This window comes from Argiope bruennichi, chromosome 6 (genome assembly GCF_947563725.1).
Source record: "Argiope bruennichi chromosome 6, qqArgBrue1.1, whole genome shotgun sequence".
Taxonomy (NCBI): domain Eukaryota; kingdom Metazoa; phylum Arthropoda; class Arachnida; order Araneae; family Araneidae; genus Argiope; species Argiope bruennichi.
Window position 1 is genome coordinate 6870847 of NC_079156.1, and position 21058 is coordinate 6891904.

Below are 21058 nucleotides of genomic sequence, written 5' to 3' on the forward strand. Positions count from 1 at the left end.
TGTATTTTTGGGAGCAAATGATGTACTAAGCAACAAATTACAATCTTTAAAATGTGTATGTATTTTTTCCGCTAGTTCCAAAGGCACTTGTTACGTGGTATTAATTCAGATGCGTTTTATTATAAGATGAACGCCTATGAGATCTTTTTTCTTTAATTTGCGTAGCAGAATATTAATAGGGTTTGGAAAGTTTCTCATAGCATTTGTCTTCAACATTTTTTTTTTTTTTTTTTTTTTTTTTTTTTTTGTAGAAGCTTTTCCAGTATTTAAATGATGCACATTAAAAGTACGAAACCATCGATTCACAAAACTAATCCGCTGTAAGATACATCATTCTTAAAAACATTGTTCACAGAAAATGCCTTAGTACAGAAAGAATAGAAACGAAACTGTCTTTTTTTTTTAATTCGAAATGTAAATTTCTTGTTTACAATTGAAACTACCTGAAGATTTTGCATTTGCAGCAGCAATGCTTTACGCAGAATAAGGCAATGTCGGAATAATTGCTTAAAAATATTTAATGTGTCATCTTCTATTCGGGAGAAGAACTTCAGACGGCATTACAGTTTTAACAACAATATTTCCGTTCATTACACATTCTCTTACCATTATACAGTACTAATATTATGTATTTTGTTATTACTCTACCGTACCAACTGAATTACTACGTATTACTTACATACGTGAAGAGCGTGGTTTCTCGTCCTATAGCTGCAGTTTTGAATGTAGCATACTTATTTTTAAGCTGATACTTCAACTATTATCTTTTTCAAAGTAAGTCGTCACTCCGACAGCTGCAAACATTTTAATGTAAATCATAAATAATGTAATTACTAAATGCCAGTTTCGTGACAAAAACTGTATATATCCTCTCTATGCAAACGATATCTTTCTACTTTCTTTTGCAAATAATTTTTTTTTAATAAAAAAATTGCTCCTCATTTTTTAAATACGATGTACCTTTTTTATACAACACTTTTGCCATCAAGCTCCTTTCTGCACAATTTCAACAGTTTAGGGATTTTGCTGAATAATAATATTGAAAAGAACAGAATTTTTTGTAAATAATTATTTTCTTTTTATTATTATTAATATATTTAAAAAAAGATTCAAATTTAATTGTTTTATTTTGAAAAAATATTTTTGTAATAAAAGAAAATTATAATAAATTGAGATATTTTCCTTTAATGAATATTCAGTTATGGGAACCCTTATATGATTAACAAAAACTTGGCTTCTTATGGCACCAAATAATACAGCAACTTTAAGCCAATGAAACAATTTAAATTATTTCAATGAATTTCGCGTAATATTTCTCTCATAAACGTAAGCCTAAATGTTTGAATGAAAGCTTTCCAATCATATTTAGCTTTCACAGAGCGCCCATCACCCAAAAATAACCTAAGAAACCAATTTCAATTCGGTGTTCTTTTCATATCAGTTCCTCCGATCGATCAAATCTGACGATAATTTATAATTCATTGAGAGCTCTGGTATAATTTCTCTTGTTGCAGCTAGCGAGATCAATCAAAAATTTAGAGACAAAAACATTTCGTTTCCCAAAGGCGGCAACAGTATCAGATTCGTTTCCCGCTCGCCATTGGAGCTCCGAGTTGTCCATTTCTTGTAACTCTTTGACAGTGATGGACGATGTAGAATCGATATGAAATTTAATCGCAATCGTGGGTTAATTAGTGAAAAAGGGCAACCTGAAGTCGTATTTTGCCTTTTAATGATCCTCCAACCGTAATGACACGTGCTTTTGGCTGAGGTTTTTAGAGTGATGCTTTGAATCAAAGCTGATCGGTCATTGTCAATGGGCATTCGAGAATTATTACTTGCCAGTTGGAATGTATCTACTTAATTCGCGTTGTAACCCAGAATCTTGGTTAATTTCGGTTTAATTTCACTCTGGTTGTCGGCGATAGGTCTTTTGAAACAAAAAAAATATATATATTGCATGAATTGCTCGATTGTTACTTTTAATGGATGGCCCTTTTACTGCCACCAGTGTAGTGAATATGTGATTTGTGCGGCAAGTGTTTTAACACAACAGCTCGGTATAACATAAATAGTATTTTTTTCTACACTATTCTTTTAAGGATTTCTGAATATTTCATTAATTTCACTCTAGTTTAAAATGGTGAAAAGTTTTTTGAAGCAAATTACAGAAGAATTTTTATAATGGTTGCTCTCGATCGTTCTCTGTTTTGTTGTACTACATCTGAGAAAAATGTAATGTTTGTTTTTAACTGTAAGTTTGACTCGAAATATTTAAATATTCTAACTTTAATTTCATCCAGGATTTGATATTTAATTGAAAGAAGATTTTAAAAAAGTGGCATCTCATTGCATCATCTTTTTACTCCTCCAAGATTGCTATTTCAAATTTTTAATTGATTTCAATCTATTTCTGATACACCTTTCAAAAGACAAATATCTTGCTCGATATTTTCATACTATCTGTAATATGGGATCATTCATCGCTATCTATATATTCATGTCAAATTATTATTCTTGTGTAAGAGTACAGTATTATTACAAGTAATTAACTGAGAGAGATTCGAATAAAATCACCATTTTTTTTCTGCATTATGTGTTTAACTGAGTTGAAGAAAAGCAATTTAATCGTGAACATTTAATTGCCAATAGATCCGAAGCGATACATAATTTAAATGAAAAATCATTTAATAATATTTTAATTACAACAAGAAGAATTTGTCATAATTCATTAGAGAATAATTTAAAGAGATTATATCAAAAAGATTTCCATAGAAAAATAATCCATAAGTTTATCGTTTCGGAAAACAAGATCATTTGACTGCGCTTTTATTTTTGGAACTTTGAAGATCATGTTAATGGAAGGTTTATGCAAATTAAATATACTCACAGTTTGAATGAGTTGCTTTTATATGAATTTCCAATCCTTATACTAAATTATTTCGATAATTTTTCATATAAGAAATTTATTTTAAGACTAAATACAATTAAAATATTCGAAAATGTGTTCTAAATCTTATTTTGAAAATTTAAATAGGTCAAGACTTTAACATAATTTATTACTTTTGTTTATTATTTTTTTTGTCTGTGCTGATAGCAGTTAAAATCGCCAGCGCCAGAAAATCATGGACACATAATTAAAATGGGCATTTGATAGCAAAAAAAAAAAAAAAAAGAAAAGGAATAGCAGCTTTCTGAAAGGAATAAATATCTCATAATAACATTTGAATATTAAAAAATGAAAAACTTATCTAATTGTTTTATCATAAAGTACTAAATTTCAAAAATTTTGTTTGCTGTTCATTTTTATAGTTATTACTGCATCTGAAATTCATGAACAAATGATTTTTCCCAAATTCATTTATTAAAATAAGTCTCTAATTTTTGTAGAAGTGTTTATGTCAAAAAGAGAATGAACGTCAAATGAAAATATATTTTTCATTTCAGAATTTATATTTTCTTCAAGCTCAAAAAAAAAAAAAAAAAAATGTTTAAAATTAAAAAGGCAATAATTTAGTAATAGCTTCTAAATCGCCATTAAAAAATAACGCACGATTCAATAATAAGATATTTGAAAAATAATAATAAGATAAAATATCAATAATAAGATTTAAAAAAATTCCATTGCATCTATTCACTGCAAGGAAGTTGTTAGCGATCTCCCTTTTATTTTCAGATCAACTTCTACTCATAACGACCCTCTCATTCATAACGACCACCATTCACAGATAATGTCCACTTTCATTTGTAGAATAAAATATCGAAACTATTCAATGGTAAATGATGTGGTCTAGAAATATTCAAAGAAAGAATAATGATGTATATTTTCAGTCTTCTGATTTTTGACATAGAAAATGTTAAAAAAGCAAAAGATACCACATAGCAGAAACTATTTTTTCAGCTAGCATGCTTCGGTTTATAAATGTATATTATTGCAGATAAAACGGATGCACAGATTGTGAATCCCATGTACATCAGGAAGTATTTTATACAAAGAGCTCAATAATGATGTATACGAAATTATTGTAAAACTTTAGCTAACTTCATAATTAAATTTTAGCAAAAGTCAAATGATTAAAAAAAATTCTGTGATCGTGACGTTTTGGCACTCAACTTTCTTATGAATCCTTCTTCAGGAGATAGGATTTGAGTTCTACACTTTCTTGGAGAATTTCTTCAATTTTTAATGCGAAGTTTGAATAAAATAACTTAAAAATTGCCTAGAAAAAATAAAAAAAAAACAGTTCAGGAGGAAGAGATTGAAGCCAAACTTGAAAGTGCGTTATATTTAAATTAAATTACTTCATCTTGAAACTAACAAAACAGCAGAATAGAATTCGCACATAAAATCCATTGAGTTAAACCATATAAAGTGAAGAGTCACGATAAAATATGAAGAAGAAATAAATCAGAAGAACTGATAGAAAACCAAAGAAATAAAGTCATAAAATATCACAAATTGTTTAGATTGCGATATCGCTTATACAGGTTCCATAAAATTGAATCAACTCTCTCATAAATTCTTCAACCTGTCATCTCATTCAAGGATTCGATAAATTTAAAGATTCACTGTCAGTCTATAAGAAACCCAAAGAAAGGAAATGTTCTCAAGCAGAACGAATCAAGCGGCATACAAAACTTAAGTTTATGGTTGAATTTTACTATAAATTAATTATAAATTGAACTTAATTGTAACTTTCGGGCAACCAGAAGAAAAAGCTTTCGATTCCTAATTTTTATTAATCGCTTACCTTTTTAATATTTGGAAATATTGTTTTTCTCATGTGAAACATTTACAAGTAGGTCTTGCAGTTAATATAAATATTTGAATCACAATAAATGAACATTTTATTTCCATTGCGTTACTTATAGTAATTACTAATACAAATTTTGTTACAAATAATAATCTATTGTACCTTGAATTATAAAATAATACTAAAAATTTGATTTAATAAAAATACATCTTACATTTTTTTAAAATTCAAAATATAGTTTGTCACTCATTTTCTTCAACAGAGCATTGTTCACTTTTTTCTTTAAAGTTTTAAAAAGATGAAAACTTACAAACAGCTCAGGAACGCCGAAACAGGTACTGTAAAAAGCTATAACTTTAACTTTCAACAAAGGTTAATCAAATATGTATGAGAGAAACAGGTAGCATCAGTATTCTAATATGCAGTTAAAAGAGAATGATGAGTCATCGAATCTTCTTTTTTACTCGGAATGAAATAAAATAGTAGCTGAAGTCGGTACCAAAAGAAACACTGTCAGTCATTTAATATTCAGTAAAAAAAGAGACTTTTATTAAGCAAATTTCAATGTCGTTTCAATATCCTAATGTACAACGAAACTGAAGTGATTTGTTATGAAACCCCGGTCTTTGGAATCGATGGTGGGGAGACTTTTGGTGGGAAAAGAAACTTCAGCACAACAAACATCAGCAACGATTAAACTATTCCAAAATGAAATTATCTTCTGCTTAGTTCATGGAAATTAATTTATATTTATTAATTTAAAATGCAATTTAAATTTCCGAAACTGTAACGGTGCAAAGATGGAGCTTGATGGAGTTTACTAGCACTAAAACCATTTCTGATTATACAGCGCCAACTATAAGGTATATGCAGACATATGATTCATGAAAAGGCATATGGTGATATTTTAAAAGGTTGATTAAAAATTCTGTTCAGTGTTACAAATTTTCTATTCTGGATTTTTAAAAAAACTATTGTTTAGGTTTTGAAACATTAAAAGAGACTGAACAATACTCGTATAACATAGAAGAAACCAGTCATTTTTAAAAAGGTAAAAAAGATAAGGATGATGCACTTTATGAAGGATGTCTTTTAAAACAATGTGAGAGGAATGAAACCATAGAATTCGTTGCGAATTAAAAGTGGGCACTCTGTTAGAACGTGCCGAACTGTCATTAGGCATTGACATATTGTGCATCGAGGGGCGGACTTCCCCAACAACAAATGCCTGTGTGTAAGTCTAGTATAGCCAATTCCTAAACAGGTAATAATTGTATCCAATTTTCTGTTGGATAAACTGGGCCAAATTTCAATGGAATATTTGATAGAATGAAGCTTGTGTTGCCCCTTTACCGTCTCATTCTGTTTGCCATTCCAAGTTTAGAATGGTTTTTATATATCTCTTGATATTGTTAAAAGGAACAGGGTCTTTTAAAAGAATGGTGGCCGATTTCGCTGCCTCGTCAGCCAATTCATTGCCAGGTACATCTACATGTGAGGGAATCCAGCAGAATAGGAGTGAATAGTCTTTACATGTAAGATTATCATGAAATTCAAGAATATTAAAAGTTAATGCTTGACTGAAACGTTGGAGTAATGTTAGGGACTCTAAAACACTCAGTGAGTCTGAATAAATAATAAAATTGTCGAGGGAACCATTAGAAGTTTGTGATAATGCATAAGGATAGCAAATATTTCTGCAGTAAAAATAGAACATGAAGGGTCAGGTTGAAATAAGATGATAAAACTGATTTAAATTATATTTTAAAGGTTTAATTGAAATTCTAATTCAATTCTAATTCTTCAATCAATTTTAATATTTTTAATTTAAACCCAGATTTTTGGGGAAAAAATAGTTTATACTTTTAATATATTAATAAAAACTTTCTTTTGAAGATAGTTATTATTTTTAAATTAGTCTAATGTCTGTTTTGTAAACCAGTTTTCAGTGCCGAACGGTTTAGAATCCAATTCATTTTTTTTTTAACATTTTGATAGTTATATATGTGTAATACCTTCAAAATATCGACTGTTTTTTTTAAATTGAAAAAAAAATAATAATAAACATTACTCTCTTGTTTTAAAGTTCCTTGCTTTTACATCATAAATATATACTTAATCATATGATTATTCAAATGCAAATGCAGGATAGAATAAGATATCAAATATCTTCACTATAATTCGTATGTAGGAAACTCAGATGATCCTAACTAAAGGGAACTAAACAATCATCGATTCATGTTAAAGTTTCAGAAATGGGTTTTCACACGTGGGAGGAAACAGAAGTAGCTGGCATGCAATCCTTTCGCAGCAACTTCATACCAGAAATCCTGGTGAGGACAAGAAAAAAAAAACCAAACTAAGCAAAATTCCGACATACACAAAAAAGCCAGAATATAGAAAGGAAGAATAATAATAAAAGAAACAGAGAACACGTGATTTCTATCCGCCACAATCTCATCCCTCCCGAGCAACGTGCCTCCAATACGAAGTTGCTCCGCGAGCCAGGAAGGACTCGGAAGAACAAAGCGGGGATGCGTTACAAGACGGCCGATTAAATCAGGGGCCGCATGTTGACACTCTACCATCAAGAGCAGTTGCGCCAGTTCGCTCATGGGTCCGGACCCGGGAACCTGGCCTTCGGGACGACTCTCCCGACGGGGTCGTTCGATAGTGGGAAGGGGTAAGGTCCGATTTTAATTTTCTTTCTCTGTCAACTCCTTTTGATGTTCGCACTTTTCTTGTAAAATTAGCGAAATGAATCTTTTTTAGATGTTTTTGTTAAATGTTTCATGTTGGTAAAATGGAATTTTTAGATCAAAGTTTCCTACACTTTTATATAAATAAGAAAAAATTCAGTAAGAAATTTAAATAATATTGTGTTCACGAGGACAATACACTGTTTTAAAATTGTTAACATTTAATTATTAGATAATCGATAATGGAGTTTTATTATTATTATTATTCCGTATGAGTAGTGCCATCTGGTCATGAATTTCGAAGAAATGGATTACCTAATTTCATCACATTTATGCATATAAACTATGAAATACGGAAAACACTAAATGTAAGAGATAATAAAAAGCGAGTTCGAAAAATAGGCTTTTATCTATGCACTATTTTTTTAGAAAAATTTGTAATAATTTTTTAAATAATCAGAATATTTTTTAAAAAGCAAAATAACAGAATTTTTAGAAAAGTAAAAGCATAAAACACTGAAAATAATATGATAATAATATTAAACCAGAATTAATATAATAAGGAGAAAAATGGCTGAATACTCACTAAAAATTATATTTTAAAGGTTTAATTGAAATTCTAATTCAATTCTAATTCTTCAATCAATTTTAATATTTTTAATTTAAACCCAGATTTTTGGGGAAAAAATAGTTTATACTTTTAATATATTAATAAAAACTTTCTTTTGAAGATAGTTATTATTTTTAAATTAGTCTAATGTCTGTTTTGTAAACCAATTTTCAGTGCCGAACGGTTTAGAATCCAATTCATTTTTTTTTAACATTTTGATAGTTATATATGTGTAATACCTTCAAAATATCGACTGTTTTTTTTAAATTGAAAAAAAAAATAATAATAAACATTACTCTCTTGTTTTAAAGTTCCTTGCTTTTACATCATAAATATATACTTAATCATATGATTATTCAAATAGACTAATAAATGGGAATAATTATTAAAAATGTTATTTTCAGCATTAAGTAGTATAATTAAAAACAATATATCATTATGAATCATGTTCGACTACTAAATTAAAGAAATATTTTTCAAAAATAATTTTTGGTAATAAAATACTGTTAGGAAATAGCAACAATGCATATTTTGTTTACTTTTTCTTTTTTATCTTCTTTTATAAATTAATACAATTATTAAAATCGAATCATTTGTGGAATATTTTAATAAACCTCAACAATCTCTAGAATACCTTTTAATTTAAAAATGTTTGATTAACAAAACCGTGAATACGAAATATTTTAGTAGTATTTTTCATCAAATGTGTTACCATTCATTTAAAAATACAAACAATAAAAATGAAAGAGTTCTTATTATTCCTTATTTTGCTATTTATTCATTATTAAAATGAGTTCTTTTTAAAACATAATTAAGAAATCAGTTGCATAATCATGTATTAAATATTCATTGAGGTCAAGCAACATTTTTTTCGTAGATGTCTTTAAAAAACATACGCTTTCGATAAGCAAGAAAAAACAACAATAATAATAATCTTTTAAAGAAAACATCGCTTCTGTGATGAACTAGGAATGGCGGTCTGAAAATTTCTCAAAAATAATCTGCCATATGTCAATGAATCAATTTTTTCTCCATATATTTAGTTGATAGGACATTTATAATTACATAATGCGAGTAGCGAATCCTACAATGCTCTCAAGCTTCCAACTTCATAAATTTTAAGCTAATTAATATAATTCCTGTTCTTGCAACGGATATATCAGATAAATACTCTCTATTTTGGAAATCGGGTACTGCTTCGCATTACATTTGAAAGTTAATTGTTGAAAATAATTGTAAAATCATGAGGAACTAGTTGATAAGAATTATTGTTTTTCCCAGAAACATTCTACTCTTTTATTCGCTCAAAAAGAAAGGCTACAATTACTCATTCTGATAACCGAAACCTGATGATATTAGTGTCGTATTCTTAGATTTTCGGGAAGTTTCATCTTTAACAATAGAAATCAAATTGTTGTCTCTTGAACAGCCTTTTTTTTCTTTTTTTTTAATATCTTTCCTTTCTTTGACGAATCCCAATTGTTTTAGAATTGTTTTGAGTAATAACTGAACAATAAAATTTAAATGACTCAATTTTCGAAAATACTGTGTTATGTATTCTATGTGTCAAAAATATACCGTCACGCATTATTTATTTATTATTTCTTATCCTGCATTATTATTTTTAGGACGAAGATATTGAAACACGATATAATTTTTGGGAGAATGTCATTTTGACAAATCAAATCTTCATCTTATAATCATTTTGCATTACCTACCCTATCCATTAAAAATGTTCATTTTAATATAAAAGAAAATTTATCTCAAAGCTTCTGGTCCCTTCATAAATTATTTTAATCAACATTTTGATTTTTAAAATGCAAGAAAGAACTCTTTAATAGATTATAATTATAATATTTCCTCTCAGAAGAATATGTCGTTGGATTTCATCAAAACATAAGGACCTTTCAGTCTTCATGTCTAATTGCAAATGCCTTTCATTTCATTGAGTACTTTTATTCGTTAAGAAGGTAAAATTCTTTCAAATTTTCTTCTCCATCTTGCCTTGTTAATTTAAAAATTTCCAATTTTTTCATGACTTCATATCTCTCGTAGATGACGAGAGAAATTTCAGTATTCAATAGTTATTTGAAAAACATTTTAACTTAGAAGGAATTTGATATTTTATAAATATAATGGCATTTTATAATGTAAGTGATTCAGATTTATGATGTTTTAAAAGTTTTTAAATTCTATTTCGCGTATCCTTGCACTTTTCTTAAGGACCTTGATAATGTGTATTAACGCCAGTCATAAAATGAGACAGGTAACAGGATAGGTATCTATTTTCAAATAATATGTCTTATTTTTTACTTATAAGATAATAGTTCTAATTAATTCTTTCCAGATTAATTAGATTTAATTTTTAATAGCGTCTGAAGAATTATACAAATTTTTGAGCCACGGAAGCCGGGCAGTAAAATCTCAATATGTTGCTCGAAATCCAATTTTCAGGTATTAGGATTCAAACGTCCTCCTATGTCTGTGGCACAGGGACATACTAGTTGAAGTTCGTCCTCAATGTCTGGTCATAATTTATAATTGTAAAAAAAAATATCACAAAATAGCTCGTGATGCTTCAAAATGAAGTATTACTTTGCTTTAACAAATTAAAACATGCATAGAATACGGATTCTATAGTGAATATTTCTAATATTTAGTGTAGTAATTTCTTTGAATATTACAAATAAATATATAGTTCCACGCAACATTTAATGTTTCATGTTATGTGGACAGTTCTGTATTATAAGAGGATTAGTCTCTGTCCGGTCTTGATCTTCTAATTGTCATATTTGTCTTTAAAAGTTAAAAATCTGATAATCAAATGTTGTTTAGATTCCTTTATGTATAAGTTATAGCTATTTTTAGTAGGTACTCTTAATTTGCAGTCAAATGATCTCGGATTAATCCAGACTATACAAAATTTTGACTCTAAAAAAAATGTCCTGGATGCTTCCAGTTTTGAATAAAATGCCATTATATGTTCGAATCAATTTTTTGTTATTTTAAATCAAATAGAAGAAATTTTGTATGACTTCTGTCATAGAGTAAGCATATTTAAAAAAATAATAATTTTCTTAACTTTGATGGCATCCTCCTAATAAACTTTTATATATGTCAAAATATTCGAGATTTTGAAGAACCTTCACGTTTTAGATATCCTTGAGTTAGATATAATACAAAAATTTGTTTTCCTGTTTTTCCATCTGTCTGCTACAAAAATAACTTAAAAACGTTTTGAGCTAGACGGATTTGATTGCGGTCTTACCAAAGTTGTAGATTTCTATCTTATTTTGAGCCAATTCGTTCAGAGGAAGTCTGTCTGACTGTTCGAATATAAATCAACATGCTAACCGTTTAACATCTATAACGTAGACATCCATCGAAGTTTGAACAAAATCCAACGAGGGATTGACTGTCTTTGTGTCGGTATTTTCAGAAGCATGTAAACGTTATAATTCAAGAATGCAAGGATTTAAATATATTAAATTTGGTACGCTGTTTTATTACTACAAATGGATATCTATGAAATTTTTTTTGTTTCAGTTCGGTTGTGAAAACCGAGTCCAAAGCACAAATTCGATTTTCGGATACTATTAGCCACGTACCAGGGATTAATCGCCAAAGATAGCATGATAAATTCAGTAAAAATATTGAACTCCTGCTAAAGGTTAATATTTCGTAACTATTGTACGCCAATGCCATGCAAAAGCATTATCTGGAATAACATCTTTATTAGAGAGTATGCGAGAAAGCTTTGGGGAAATCACACCCACTGGTCGGAAGAGAGCCGAAAAGTACCATTAATTAAATGAAGTATTACGAACAAGGCAATTTTTGTTGTCGTTTTTATGCAATTGTCTTAACAACGAATATTAATAATATACTTTGTGATATAGCTCAGCACATATTTTATATTTCCAACTGTGACTGTCTAAAAAAAATTAATAAATATAATTTTTTAGAGAATTTTCAGGGGCATTAATTTATTATTTATAGAACAGTGAGCATATTATTTATTATAAGATTCTATATTTATTATTCTTACACTTCTGTAATTTTAAACATTTTTTTTTTTTTTTTTTTTTTTTGCCAAATTACTTTTTTTTTAATAATATCTCAGTAGAATGTATCCTCATAATAAGTTGTTTTTGGTTTGGAAGTATATAAGGAAGGTCCTTCATTTGATCCAAAAGAAAAAAAAGTCAGATAAATTGAGAAGAATAAGTTTTCTAAATTAGATGAACAGAAGGAAATAAGGGAACAAAATGAGATCCTTCACGCCAAGACGCCAAATTCTTCTATACAGCAATTCATCGTTCGAGTATCGATGAACTTGTAAATTTCAGTGAGGGGGGGGGGAGTACCCTGTCTGGTTGAAAGACAGAATTCTTGGAAACGATAGTCAGTTGGGAAAACAAACGTAACTTCAACTAAAAAAACTTACACCAATTATTATTTTCTCACAGAAGAAAAATAACCTATACACCTTATCTTTGTAAAATTGTTGGAAAAAACAACAACATTCAAGTAGAAAGTTTATTGAGTGTGCAAAAATGTCGATGAGTTTACGGTTGTTTTCATACATCACTCATATAAGTATGTTTGAATATACAGCGCTTTGGAAAGAATGGGTTCTTCTATAACAGCCCTAGTAGAACATATATATGATACTAAACACTATTCGCAATATTGTATAATATTGTTGAATATTAAATTATATAATATAATATTGTATAATATTGTGAAAGAGGATATACTACCTGGGAGTCATATATTATAAAATCCCTTTATGCTTAGACTATTTTACCTGGCTTGACTCCCTACTCAATATCAGAGGGTTCATAAAATATGACAACTTGAGCATATACTGTTATAAATAAGAATCCTGTGACTTTTTCTCATTATTTTTAAAAATGTGAAGCTTCTTTGTGCCGAGAGAGGCGAGCCTCCTTGTGAATGGATCGCCAGTCATCTTTATGTCTGCTTCCTCATTTCAACTTTTCGACTTTGAGGTCGTAAATATTTGAGTCGGCCGTTAAGGTAACAGGAAAGAGGGGAGGGGGGCAAAGAAATGTCCTCGGAGGGATTTCGGAAAACATCTTCGAATAATCCCCTCATGGACTCTTCATACGACATCATTATCGTACAGGGTGCTTGCCGCAAAAAAAGCATTTACACCCTACTTGTAAATAATTGAATCGACTTCGTTCCCTTCCCCTCCCCCTGATTTCTGTCCCACAAATAACATTTTTTTTTCACTTCAATGCTACTTAATTTACTTTATGAAGGATGAATGAAAGAGTTTTTAAAGATAAAAACTCTACTAAACTTATCTAAAACTGACAGTTATTAGATAAAAGTTGCGGATGTTCTTTTTTTTGGGAGGGGGGGGCATAAAAATACTAACGTGTAATGATGCCAGCGTGATTTTTCTGTGTGATAGATGTCAATCTCGTCTCACCATTTTTTAAAATACATTGCAGATTTTACGAGAGGAATTAGGGGCAGACAACTGAAATTTTTAATTAATAATGTAAGCATATACAATGCAGGAATTTGACGTTCGCGTAAATTGAACTTTGACATGGAAAGATGGTTGCAAATTAGAAAAAATTATAAAACCTCTTACAGTTCTTTGTTCATTTCGCCTCAAAAAATAAATATAAGAAAATATCCTTAAAAGATTGTTGCGGCCCTTTTTTCCACTTCCAATTACTGAAAAACAACTCAACTCTCCTCTTGCAAACAGCCTTAACTCTTCACTTCAATGGAGTAGAAAATGAAAATGTTTTATGAAGACAGCCAGCAACTCTTTTTAAAGCCCTAGAATCGGGTCAGTGTCCAAACCTAAAAGCGCATCCACTTTGTTCATACAAAACAAAAGCCCCTTCAAGCAGAACAGCCCCCCCCCCACTTCATTCAAGTCGATTGCTATTCGCTAATAAAGTCATACCTCGTGACATTTCAATGTATCGGAAAGGAGACATAAATATATTGCTTCTCAGACCGTAAGGTTACTTGTAATCGCTTGTCTCGTAACTCGGGCTTTAGACCCATACTGGGCTCGTATCTTACAGCTTTAGCAAGCAGCCCGTAACTAAGATTCGAATGGTTTTCTCTTAAGTGAGTGTTTTATGGTATTCGGGTGAATCCTCCTAAGGGGTCGGGACTTGACTTGTTGTCGATGGGTTTGTTTACCTAGTAAAAAAGCAAAATTTACTTTTATAATCAGCATTTTGGTAAGTGGATATATGGTTTGTTTTTGTTTATGGTTGTTTGTTATGGTTTCGGTTTATCGAAATTGCTTTAAAAATGAAAATAAAAAAAAAGAGAGAGAAATGGACAAATAAGGAAAAAAAAATGTTTAAAAACCAGGAACTGAATGCCATGTTTGAATTATGCATCGACACAAACAGCCATAGACAGGTGATGGAATCTTCTTTATTTCGATTGCTTTTATTAAACAATATGGATGTTTCCAATGAAAAAATTAAGATTTTCTGGAATTGAAAGTTTTGTAGATTATTTTGCATTCGAATTCTTCGCTAGGAATTCTTTTTTTTCTGTTAATGTTCGTCTTAAGCAACGAAGGTGCCTTTCCCTTTTTGTTTATTCGGTTTTTTATTATTATCAGTGAAATTCGGTTAGCATTTGCTTTGTGAAAATTTAATTAAAATTTTTAAGTTTATATAAGTTAATTATTATATTACTTCTTTGATTTAACGGTTTTCTAAAGATTTATTACTGCTTTGTAATCGATTGTTATAACCGTTACGACCGTTATATAGAAAAATATTAGATTGTATTGTATGAGTAGAAATTAAGGTTTTAGCTAAAATTGCGGAGTCTACAGATGTGTTCTTTTTTTTTTCTTTCTTTCACAAATAATGGCTTATCTTGTTTAATACATTTCAAAATGTCCAGAAAAATTAAGCAAATTAATTTTAATGTATATTTATTCATCGATATATTATATTACATTTCCATTTCTCAATATTCAGAAAATTAAGGAAATTAATTTTATGAGTATTCATTCGTCTATACATTTCTTTTCAAATGTATAGTCTTATGTCTTTAAATGCAGCATTATTATTCATTCCTTAAAAAAAAAAAAAAAAAAAAAAAAAAAAAAATGCGGAAAACAGTGGCAACTTTTTCTCCGCATTAAGTTGTCTTCTTTTCCGGCAAGCTGCAACAGACTGTAGAAAAAAAGGATAAAAAAATGAAACAGCAAATGATTTCTACCCGGTAATTGAATCATAATAATGGAGTGTCAGAACACTTCGGTTGGAGGAAGTCCCACCTTCACAATAGAAATCCAAACTTTCCCCCTTCTTTTCAAAGGTGCCTTGTTCCCGAATTTCCCTCAGAGACTAAAACGTGTCATTATAAGACGGTTAGCCATCAACGGATTAACTCTTCAAGCCGGGCACAGGTGGGTTTGTGCTTTGCCGTCATCAGAGAAACAAAAATGGTTCTGTTCCCGTCCGTTCCTATTCTTGTTTGATGACATGCATGGACAGACTCACTCACTACACTTTTAATTTGACAAGATACCTCGATTCGAGCCTAATTGTGCCCTCTGGATGTGCAATTCTCTGTCCTTTGGAAACTGCTGCAGTGATTTTTAGGTTATTCAGTTTCTTTTGAATGATGTGTGTAACTCATATTTGGTTCATTTGCGATTTATTTTTATAGTTGGCAACTAGTGAAATGCATAAGCTTACAACTGAGAGTTTCAAATATATATAAAATTGGACTCATATTGTAAGAAATCTCGTCAATGAGAATCAAATTAGGTAAGAATGAAGTATTTATCTAGTGATAAAATACTATTTTATATACATTTTGAATTGTACTTTATAATTCCTAATAAATTTTTCATTTCCTGTTATGAAATATGCAATGTTATGCTTTTTTTATACCTCGAGTTTTCATTGTATTTTGTAATTGTATTTTTATAGAGCTTTCTCTAAAGTTATGAAATGAGGTGACGTTAATCTATTTTATACATCGAGTTTTCATTGTGTTTTAAAGCTGTTGTATTTTTTAAAGAGTTTTTTCTCGGAGTTATACAATGAGGCAAGACTGCAAATGCAAAGACATTTCTTTCGAAATGTTGATGATTTCAGACAACTGTCATTATGAATTAGAAAATTTATTTGATTGTTTTTAAAGAATATATATTGATTGCGATAATTTAATGGGAGACATAAATTGGTCTTTCATAATATTGTTAGCGAGGATAGTATTTGGCAATTTTGGAATGTTTCCTTGAAAGCTTTTTAAATATTTTTTGTTACTAATCATATCTAAAGATTTCTATACTTTCATAAGAATTTCTTCTCATATTCAGAGTATAGCTGTTTTGTAAACTTTTGACATCCGATGTTTTTAGACATTGATCATAATGAAATATCAGGATTTTTAGAAGTTTTTACAAATACGTGAAGATCATGCTTACTCCTGTGGATTTTATTTTGATGATTCCCTAATGATATAAAGTGTATTAAACTTTCAGATATACTTTAAGTCTGCTCTTTATGCATAAATTGACATCTAAAAAACGTTTGGGATTTTGAAAAGGTCATTTTAAGGTTTTAATTTTTTTTTTCTCTTCCATGTGGTTTATTATTCATTATTTTCATAAAAACTATGGTTTCTTTAAATAATTTTTAGTATTCGTACATTACACGTTCCAAATTATATACTGGTCATTGTAAAAGAATTTTATTCCAAAATAAATTAGCTTAATAATTTAAAATACATAACTCTGTGATTAAACTTTAAGTGGAAATACTTTCTTCTTATGAAATATTATTTGAAACGTATATTAAAAATTTAGATGGATAAAATCTAAACTGAAAAAATATTAAAATTTAACATTATATATTTTCATTCAAAACTCAAATAGTAAAGACCTCATATTATATTATAATGGTAAACGTTTTCATCAAAAATGATATAATAACCTTAGGAAATTCAGTAAAAATATGTAAATTAACTATGAATTAATTATGAAAGAATAAATTTACTCTTTTTACTTAAGTTATAAAAGATACCATAAGATTTTTAATAGTTCCATGAACAAATTTATTTATTCTGCTATTGGCAACAAGAAAAGATTCAGGGAGAAAATATAATATGTCAGTCAAAAGTAGTATTATCCCTCTCGAAACACGATTCCTTGCTTCGAAAACTTTGAGTTGGCAGCTGCATTTCATTGACAAATTTCGTTCGTTTAAATAGAGTGTGTTCAAAGAAAAAGGAAGGAAGAACCGGGCAAAGCGGTAGTTGTATAAATTTTGCTTATCATAAAAATGTTGAAAATTGATAAATTTGCGTGAAATTATTTTAATAAATGCAAGAAGATTTGACACGTAGGAAGAAGCATCGAAATTCTTCAGCTTTTTCGTCTTATTAATAAATCAATTGTTGACATAGCATTCTGAAATATGTTAATGCATTGTTATATCTAATTTGTATTTTTTCAAAATATTTCAAAGTTTTCTAAGAAAATGGAGACGAAACTATCATCCTATTTTAAAAGAAAGAATTTTTATATATATATATATAATTTACATTGATAATTCGACAGCTTTTTTTGTCGATTTGTAGTTTGAAATCTCAAGCAATAAATAGCTTAGTACAGCTTATTAAATCATGCTTTCTTGTTTAAGAAATTGAATTCTAGACGATATCAAGAGAAAGAAGCAAGCTGATTTCAATAAAATTATCACCTTTCACTTCGTAAATTCGTTAATAGAATCAACCTTGAATACTGCTAATTAAAACGGAACTCAAAATAAAGCGTATTTAAATATAAAGTATATTTTTATTTTCTGACATTTATCATTCTATTACGGGAATTAATTTCATCAAGATTTATGCAGAGTTCAATTACATTATATATATGCATGACATCGAAGCCGTTAATCAGTGGTTAAAAATTTCATTCCATACAATTAATTATTACTGGGATGTTTGGGAGTTTAGAAACAAGATTGATGATATCACAGGAAATTATATCCAAATCGTCAAATTATCATTTTTTTAGCATTATTTTTCATTTGAACTATGCAAAATAAATTTTTTGGTACAAAAATATTTAAAAACTGTGATTTTTTTTAATTCCTCAAACGATGAATTTCATATGAAATTGCCAAATCATTTTTCAAAAGAATAAATAGAACTTTTTTTAATTCATCTAATTTATTGAATTAAAATCTTGATCATTTAAAACTTCAGAAACATACATCATGTAATTTTCATTAAAACCTACATATTGAAAATTAATCTTGAGATGTAGATTTATGCATGAAAGCAGTTGTATTTATTGCCACCACATTTAACAGTGATGAGTAAGAATAATTTTAATTTTGTTGTAATGTTTAATGCTGTTGGCAGAATGCGCTAACAGGCATCTGCAATTAACTTATGACATTAATCACAAAATTTTATTTTTCAAACAAAATATTTATTAATTAATCAGAACTTTTATTTTTTATTACGAAAATATTTAAGTAATATATATATATATATTTTAAAATTTGCATGTTCATTCTTTCTTGTTCATTATTTTTTACTTTTTGTACTAATAAAAAAGATTGCTATCAACTAATGCATAATGCTTAGCTCGAAAAGAGAATAATATGAATAATATTTTTTAATAATTAAAAAATATGATAAATTAGTACGATTTCAAATAAACACTATTTTCATGCATTTATAATGTTATCTTTTATTTTATAAAATAAATAATAAAAAGGTTGCCACACGAATCGATAAAAGTTCTACATTCAGAACATTCTAAGGATGTGCTCGAATGGAGCGTTGGGACATTGGCTCGCTTTTAACCCTTTTGTAACAATCTTTTCCCTAATGAAACTCGGGTACATCCTTTTATGCATCTGCCGATGGCGAAACATTGTTAGGATAATTGTAGCCATTTATCACACCAACTATAAAAACATAAAGCAAATAAAGGGCAAGGAGAACGTTCAAAAACCTTTGGAACCAGGAAAAAAAAAGCTAACTGTTACAAACACCTGCTCTTTTATTCTACGCAAGCAGGTCCAAAAAGTGTCAATTCTTACTGAACGCGCAACTTAAGCGTAATTCAGTGGCAAAATGAATGTTGTGATAATGATGGTGGAAAAACAATTTCAACCAATATTAACATGAACACTGATTTCATTAAGATTGCAAATGGGCGATATAACGCTGAAATATATTAATTCGGCAATCCTTTTCAATATAACATTTGTCCAACTCTCTGTCACGTAAGGTTTAGCCATTATTTACAATTATCAGTGATGCTTAAATCGATGTTAACAGGTGTTTTTATGATGTACTCGCATGACATTTTGTCTTTCCCACCATAGAGAATATTCTATTTAAATGTAAAGTTACGCAGGTATAATTGAGATCTAATATTATATGTTAAGCGATACAAAAGTTTGAGCTTGAATTTGATTACCGTCATTTTTCCCAAACTAATCGAATTTTTTATTGTCTTATCCATTGCCCTTCTGTGTGATTTTGCTCTTCCATTAATAGATAATGGATGGTGGAATCACCCATTGTGTAGGCATATCAAATGTCGTCCTTTTCGTTGAAAAGTGGTTCATCTACTGGATGTTATTGCTCGTTAAAAATAAATGAATCGAACTTTTGGACTCAAGAAAAATTTAAAATAACCAAATATTCTTATGTTGAAAGTGAGCAAATTATTTTTGATGCAATAAGAATAATGATGTTGTGGAATATCGTATGAAAAGCGGAATGAAAATGTTTATTAACACAATTTTTTTGATATTTTTATTTTGAAAGATATATGAAGCTTTTAGTATCTTTCAATGTCTGAGAAACGTCGGCTAAAATCTGAAGATATTTTTTTATCCTTGATTGATAAACGTGAGATTACTTAACGTCAGATTCTTAATAAAAGAAAAATGCTTGCATCGAACATCTTTCTTGTATTTCTTGTGATTAAATCAGACATTGTATTCATTGCTAATTTATTGATTGAATCAAACTATAATAAATCGAAATACTATCGTTATCTTTATATGCTTGTCAAATGATTATAATGCATTGTGTGAAGGAATAAATACAAAATCAGTTCATAAAATTTATTTTATGTTTTTGATCTTTGTTGGAAATATTTCCAATAAAATAATTAGCAAAAAAAAAAAAAAAAGCCTAGCAAAGGTAAAGCATGCCTATCAAAAAAAAAAAAAAAAAAAGGAAAAAGGTTGAATTCATTTTTACCAGATACGAATGCTGGTGATTCAGTCAATAGTTCAGTAGGTTTCTGGCGATGATATAACAATTAGGTTCTCTCATTTATGAGACTTTAAAAGTCTTAATCCCCACCGTTCATTTGAAAAAAAAAAAACTATTATTCATGGACTATAGCGGCGACTGCCTTAAAAAATGAACAGGAACTCTGGTTTCAGAGCAGCGGAGAAATCACAGACAAAGGTAAAAGAACTATTCTAAACTTTTGTGTTACAATGAATAATGAAAAATATGATAATCCATTTCTTTTGTCGACGGCACTTATTTATAGGATTGTGAATTTATAATGCTGCTTTGTTGTTGAAAAAATAAGTTTATTATGAAAAGGAAATGACACAGATGGGCTTGTTTATTTTTTTAGAGCATCCCTGTCGCTGTGATTTGCATTGATTGTTATAAACAGGAAAGAGTAAAGTACTTTGTAGCGCGGAATAAAGCAGCTCTGGAATCTCTTTCTTCCTTTCAAAAATGAATATGAATTTCGTTATGACGTGCGTGGCCCCCTATTTCATATAATTTGCATAACGAATAGTTGATATAAATTAAGTTATAATTTTTATTTAGATTAAAATATTTTCTTAAAACAAGAAAATAATAATTTACCATTTTGAGAAAAGATTTAATTATATGTTTTTTTTAACCTTCTATAATTCAGTGGAATGTGAATTACTATTAAATTAAAAGCCAAA

At 29.0% G+C, this 21058-nt stretch overlaps 1 protein-coding gene across 4 annotated transcripts in view; it reads left to right on the plus strand.

The window, feature by feature from the left end:
- Positions 1-21058, plus strand: part of LOC129971348 (protein trachealess-like) — a 242393-nt gene that overhangs the window by 168361 nt on the left and 52974 nt on the right. Inside the window, exon 1 of one of the 4 annotated variants that reach the window (XM_056085024.1) lies at positions 7282-7437. The exons of the other annotated variants lie outside the window; for them this stretch is intronic. Coding sequence (XP_055940999.1) covers positions 7325-7437 — 113 coding nt within the window. The 5' untranslated portion in view covers positions 7282-7324. Of the gene's footprint in view, positions 1-7281; positions 7438-21058 lie in introns of those variants that run through there. 4 annotated transcript variants of the gene reach the window in all.